This window comes from Mauremys reevesii, linkage group 13 (genome assembly GCF_016161935.1).
Source record: "Mauremys reevesii isolate NIE-2019 linkage group 13, ASM1616193v1, whole genome shotgun sequence".
In the NCBI taxonomy this organism is placed as follows: Eukaryota; Metazoa; Chordata; order Testudines; family Geoemydidae; genus Mauremys; species Mauremys reevesii.
In genome coordinates, this window is record NC_052635.1 from 14,382,904 (window position 1) to 14,384,872 (window position 1,969).

The 1,969-nt window shown below is 55.2% G+C and overlaps 1 protein-coding gene across 1 annotated transcript; it reads right to left on the bottom strand.

The window, feature by feature from the left end:
- Nucleotides 1-297: 297 nt before the first annotated feature.
- LOC120380584 (olfactory receptor 1019-like) lies at nucleotides 298-1,227 on the bottom strand. The gene has a single exon (XM_039498403.1). The coding sequence runs from the start codon at nucleotides 1,222-1,224 to the stop codon at nucleotides 298-300; it is 927 nt and encodes a 308-aa protein (XP_039354337.1). The 5' UTR covers nucleotides 1,225-1,227.
- Between the last annotated feature and the right edge of the window lie 742 nt (nucleotides 1,228-1,969).

Below are 1,969 nucleotides of genomic sequence, written 5' to 3' on the forward strand. Positions count from 1 at the left end.
AAAATGTTACATACAATATTGTTGAAAAATGAAAAATATTCAGACAAACTTAGAAAAAAAACATTCTGATTTGGCAACTGAAAAAACAATCCCTTACACACACACACACACACACACACACACACACACACACACACACACACACACACACACACACACACTAGTTTTCCTTTCAACTGGGTGTGGAACCCAGGAGTCCTGATTCCCACCGCCATGCTCTCCCAGATAGACTCCCAGAATCAGAGACAGAAGCCAGGATTCCTGGCTCCCAAACCAGTGCACCTGCCCTTCACCTACCTAGCTCCTAGCCAGGGCATTTCGGAGCGCCCCTTTCACATCCTTATTCCTCAGGCTATAGATGATGGGGTTGAGCATGGGGGTGATGATGCCATAGAACACGGGCAGTGCCCGGTCCTGCTCCTGTGAGTAGGTGGAATTGGGGCGGATGTAGGTGAAGATAATGGTGCCAAAGTAGAGACTGACCACAGTCAGGTGGGAGGCGCAGGTGGAGAAGGCCTTGAGACGCCCTTCCCTCGTGCGGATCCTGAGAATGGCCATCACAATGTACACATAGGACACCAGGGTCCCCAGGAAGGAGCCCAGGATCACGGCACCCCCCAAGGCGAAGGTGACAGCCTGGTTGGCCCGGGTGTCAGAGCAGGAGAGCTGGAAGAGCGGGGGGATGTCGCAGAAGAAGTGGCGGAGGACGTTGCCCCGGCAGAAGGACAGGATGGACATCAGGGATGAGTGCACGGCCGAGTTGGTCAAGCCCATTACCCAGGCAGCTGCAGCCAGCAGGGCACACACCCCCCGGCTCATGAACACGCCATAGTGTAGCGGGTGACAGATGGCCACGTAGCGGTCATAGGCCATGACCCCCAGTAGCAGGCACTCGATCCCCCCAAAGGAGATGAAGAAGAACATCTGGGAGAGGCAACCAGCCCACGAGATGGACTTGTCCCCCGACAGGTAATTGGCCAGCATCTTGGGCACGGTGGAGCTGGTGTAGCCGATGTCTACCATGGAGAGGTTTCCCAGGAAGAAGTACATGGGCGTGTGGAGCCGGGAGTCCAGGCTGACCAGCAGTAAGATGAGCACATTGCCCATCAGGGCCACCAAGTAGATGGCTGTGAAGACCCCAAAGAGGACAAGCTGCTCCATGGGGTTGCTGGAGAGACCGAGGAGGATGAATTCGGTCACTGAGGTCTCGTTCTCCCTCCCCATCGGCTCCAGGGGATCCATCCCCTACAAGCAGAGAAACTTCAGTGGTGTGAGGGTTGGGTTGAGACATTTATCCTCCTTATAAGCTGAACTGTAAAGAGTGAGGGACAGTCCCTGCACCGTCACAGCAACCTACACTAACAGCGGTGGATGGGAAAGGTACGAAAAGGAGATGGAGACTGAATTAGCTCCAACAAAAGGCCTCCTGGTGTCCCTAAAGGCCTGTGACAAGTTCAAGTCTGGGAAACAAGAGAGATGTGCTGCCGGAAATCAGTGAACCAAAACTGAGTGTTGGAAACCCCCCTAACTGGGGGACAAATGAGTGGGGGAGGGGCCATTCCGCCCACTACTCCCTTTGGGGGCCTTCACGACAGAGATGCTGTGGGGAAATGAGGAAGTGTAGATGGGGGCTACTGGAGTCAAATTCACTATCAGGGCTGCCCCCCACCATCCCTGGGATCCCGGGTCTTCATCATCCTGATCCTGAGACATGTCCTGGTCAGACCGGGCCAGAGAGAGCGACCCAGATGACATCATCACCCCCTGCCTGCTCCAGAGAACCCCAAACACCACCCAGGATGAAATGGGATGGACTTTAACAGCAGCAGCTCTGACAACAGCAGCTCCATCCCATCCCAGCTCACTTCTCTCCCCCCGAGGTTCGTTATCACCAGCTCAGATACCATCTCAGAGACTGGCGGGGGCGGGGGGTTCCTTCCCAGACTGTCCCAGCACCAGGGAAAGGGAA